At 38.9% G+C, this 4,114-nt stretch overlaps 1 protein-coding gene across 1 annotated transcript in view; it reads left to right on the top strand.

Annotated features, from left to right (window-relative positions):
• The window catches only part of paqr4a (progestin and adipoQ receptor family member IVa), an 18,575-nt gene extending 16,491 nt beyond the window's left edge, over positions 1 to 2,084 (top strand). Inside the window, exon 3 of the mRNA XM_016248978.1 lies at positions 515 to 2,084. Within this exon, the coding sequence (XP_016104464.1) occupies positions 515 to 948 (434 nt within the window). The 3' untranslated portion in view covers positions 949 to 2,084. The remainder of the gene's footprint in view (positions 1 to 514) is intronic.
• The last annotated feature ends 2,030 nt before the right edge of the window (positions 2,085 to 4,114 follow it).

The following is a 4,114-nucleotide window of genomic DNA, read 5'->3' as shown; positions in this document are numbered from 1 at the left end:
CCAGCATACTCCCTCTTTGAACTGTTGCCATCTGGTCGACGCTACAGAGCTCTGAGCACCAGAACGACCAGACACAGGAACAGTTTCTTCCCTCAGGCAATCCATCTCATGAACACCTGACAATAACTGTGGAACACACAACACTATTTATACACGCATACACTTATTTATCTAACACACATACTTAGTCTACACCTCAAATTTGCACATAATATACCTGTTCATACAAAACTGTCTATTGTAATATACCTACACATACAATTGTCAATTTATATATTGTTATTCCTTATTTACTTGTTCTATTTTTTTTTTAAATTATCATCTGTGTTTTTGTTCTGTCACTGTCATTCTGTCACACTGCGGAAGCTTCTGTCATGAAAACAAATTCCTCGTATGTGAAAAGATACCTGGCAATAAAGCTCATTCTGATTCTGATTGAATGATGTGAGCTGTACAGTCGCATATTAGGCCACAAAAGCTTTTCATCATAGTAACACTGTGCTTTGGTTCACAGGAGCTCTGCCCATCGTGTACAGCACTCTTCTCTGCTACCCCTTCACCCGCACAGTGGCTCTGCTGATTTACATCCTGCTCTCCAGTTACGCCATCTACTGTGCCATCACAGCACGCAGCAGAGTGCGGCGTCTGCGTTCCTTCGCCTGGCAGGCACTTTTTCGCTTCTCGTTTTTCCTTCTGCGCTGGATAGGTGTGGGCGGAGGGAGTCCCACCTCACTGCGTCACTTTCTCACCATGGATGCACTAGCGGTGTTGGGCGGTGTCATCAATATCACACGAATCCCCGAGCGGTTCCGCCCGGGCCTCTTTGACTACTGGTGCAACAGCCATCAGATCATGCATGTGCTGGTGGTAGTGTCCATACTGTACCTACACTGGGGGGTGCTGGACGACTTACTATGGATCAACACGTATCACTGTCCCTCAGACTGACAGTGGCCCCTGCTAGTCTGGAATCATGGGTAATAGGGCGTGAGGACCTCTTTTAGTAATGACATGTTTGGGAATGCGACGTAATTGGGCAAAGAATGGTTTGGGTTGGGGGAAGGCTGTTGTGCTTTGTATATAAATGTGTGCACGAAAGTCTATAAGAAGTGTTTTACATGTTTTTTTTAGGAGACACCAGTGCCAGCTTTGACACACATGCTTGTTTGTGCCGTCAGTAGCCAGAATGTACATATCCGTGTTTGCATAAACATTGTCTGTGCATGGCACTGTTTAGACCTGCTAGCTCAAACAAAGCTAATTTTTGTGGGTTTGAGACCTACACATTTTATAGGCGCACACACACATATGGGGTCTGACATTATTTGATGTCATATGTTCACCAGCATTTAAAGCATTTATAACCTCTAAATTTAGTTGTAGCTGAACAGTGAAAGACATGATTGAGCCCTCAAATGATTGGCTCTCGAAAAGCAAGATTTAACGTATCACATAATCTCAAATTTGTTGCACAAAATAGCATGGCTTTTGTGAACACTAATTACGGTTTGTCTCGTCTCAATTTTGCTGGTGATACAAACAAAGACCACTGGTGCAGAAATTATGTATGCACCACCAACTTTCAACTTATTACTCTATTGCAGACTATGCAGCATATCAAATGTTACATCAGTGCTAACACCACACACACACACATACACACGTACTGTAAGCCCAGTCTCACAGCAACATTTACTGGAAATACTTGAGTTGACTTTACTTGTTTTATCACACTCTTCTTTTTTTTGTGTCGTCTCCCTGTGTTCAGGTCCACATTTTTCACAATCTCACCCTGATACCTGTAAGTGAAGGGTGAAGGGGTCATTCCTTGGTTTGTAGCCTTGACCTTTATACGTTTACTGGATGGTTAAAGTTGCTGAGTGCCTATTTTATTTCTTAGTGCCCTCTGTGACTTTGATCATGTTTGTTAGCATCGAAGGGGCATTTATTCAATGCAGTTTTTGCAGGAGCACGACTTTAATAATACCCTGGGAAACATTTAACGTTACCTGCAGAAGATATTTTCTCTGCTGTGCCGCTGAACAGTCAATTCAGCCTTGTACACTTAGGGTTTTAATATCCTAATCTGTAGTTTGGAAGATTGGATTTTGTGCCGCTCTAAATTAGATTTTATTTATTTCTGACCTTTAACCTCAATTATCTATGTAACCTTGGATTCAAGACAAGGCAAATTATTTTCTTAATGGCGTGCTGTTTGCACAAAGGCTTTAATTCTCTGCTGGCCATCCTCGCCCACTGCGCACCTGATGTTCCCACTCCTCAGATGTGGCAGATGAATATTAGACTCCAGAATGGAGCAATATTACACATGCCAATACACTATGAGTTCCCCAATGAAGACTAGGGGAATACTGGTACTGCTCATTTGTGCCAAATTAATGCTATATATACGGATTATCTAAATCCCTAGTAATGGGATGAACTTGATTGGATATAATTCATAATGGCCCCTTTGATTTAAGAAAAGTTGCCAAAAGACTTACTAAAGTTAAAAGTCACTAAAGCTGAATAGTCAGTCACCTTTATATCTACTTTAAAATGTGATTAATGTAAACTAAACCAATTCTTAATGCAGATTGCACTATGGAGATGTTCACATTGTTCCAAATGGGCTGTATTATGCCGGTTTGCACATTTGGATTTGTTGTCTTAGCACACTTATGCACTACTAAGCGGAACAAACCAAGGATGACTCTTCTAATCCTTCCGACCTCACTAGTTTTAAAGAACTGACAAACCAACACCACGATGTGATAGATTCACTGACACTATCACAATGTAGCTTTTAGAATAAACATCAGTGAGGCCTGCCGTTCATTTCAATTATCTTCACTCCGTATCATTGGCATTATATTTATTATATTTAAGATGATGTTTTAACATTTGGCAATGTTTGAAGATGCTTTATTTGAATGCTACTACTACTGTTTTTATTTGTATTATTATTATATATATATATATATATATTATTTTAACCAGTTGGGGATCACATATCTTTAAACAACCAGAGTACTCTGATATGCTATAGCAGAGATCAGACCTATTAATGTAGAATCAGTGCATGTTAGGTAGAATGTTGCTCAGATGTTTCTGACAAACACTTACACATACTCGATGCCAAATGAGATGTTTCAGGGCCTCAGGTGTCGAGCCCGACAGTCCTGATCTTAGAAGACCAGGGTGGTTTTAAAAATAAACCACAAGTCCCTCAGAACAGGGACCGTTTACCCCAACCCCTTTAATGCTATTAAATGACAAACATTAGACTCTGAAATCAAGTGGCGCATGCAAATACTAGTAAACCAATCCCCTTAAAACACAACATGCGATTTCTAATGCTTGTGCAATGCAACCACTGACATACGTGCTTAATGTGCAGTAACAGAGCTAATGCATCAAATATATCTGTCTTTAGAAATGGAATGAAATCAAGAGAGCAGCCCAGAGGCAATACAACCATATCGAGTAGTTAACTGCACTGTTTTTTAGTTTTTTTTACCAAAAGGGCTTTGGATCAAAGTGAAAACCAATTAAAGAACTTAAAAGTCCATATAGGTAACGTAAATACCTGTATGTTGACTGTATATGCATAAAATGCAAGTGGCATACATACTGACATTTTTATATATTCATTTTAATATAGAGAGCAACAATGTTCTAAGAAAATATATTGAATGTTAATATATTTAATCTCAGAGAGTGACTCAATATGGATTGTCCGATTTCATTTCAAAGGCAGCAGTGATTTGATCATTCTGTAACTGTAAAAAGCTAAAATTGTGACATCACAATGACAGGCCTGGCAGGAGAGTTAACAATGCTGTTAGATTATTTAGTAGGGTTAACGCCATAATAATATGTCTACTACTATGATGTCATAATGTCATTAACATGGTCTTTGGTTTTTTAAACTGTTTAGAAGGAATTGTAATATAGTTCGGTTGGCAAAATCTCTTTTTTACATTATGAAAAGTACAGAGAGGCATACAGATGTTTTGGTTTGGGGTCCTGATATGTTATTACCTCTGAAACCCACTGGATAACTATGCATAATCGAAATCTGTACATATATATATATATATATATATATATA

The sequence above is a fragment of the Sinocyclocheilus grahami genome, unplaced genomic scaffold, assembly GCF_001515645.1.
Source record: "Sinocyclocheilus grahami isolate Dianchi unplaced genomic scaffold, SAMN03320097.WGS_v1.1 scaffold901.1, whole genome shotgun sequence".
NCBI classification, from domain to species: Eukaryota; Metazoa; Chordata; class Actinopteri; order Cypriniformes; family Cyprinidae; genus Sinocyclocheilus; species Sinocyclocheilus grahami.
This window is presented reverse-complemented; position numbering and strand designations above follow the sequence as displayed.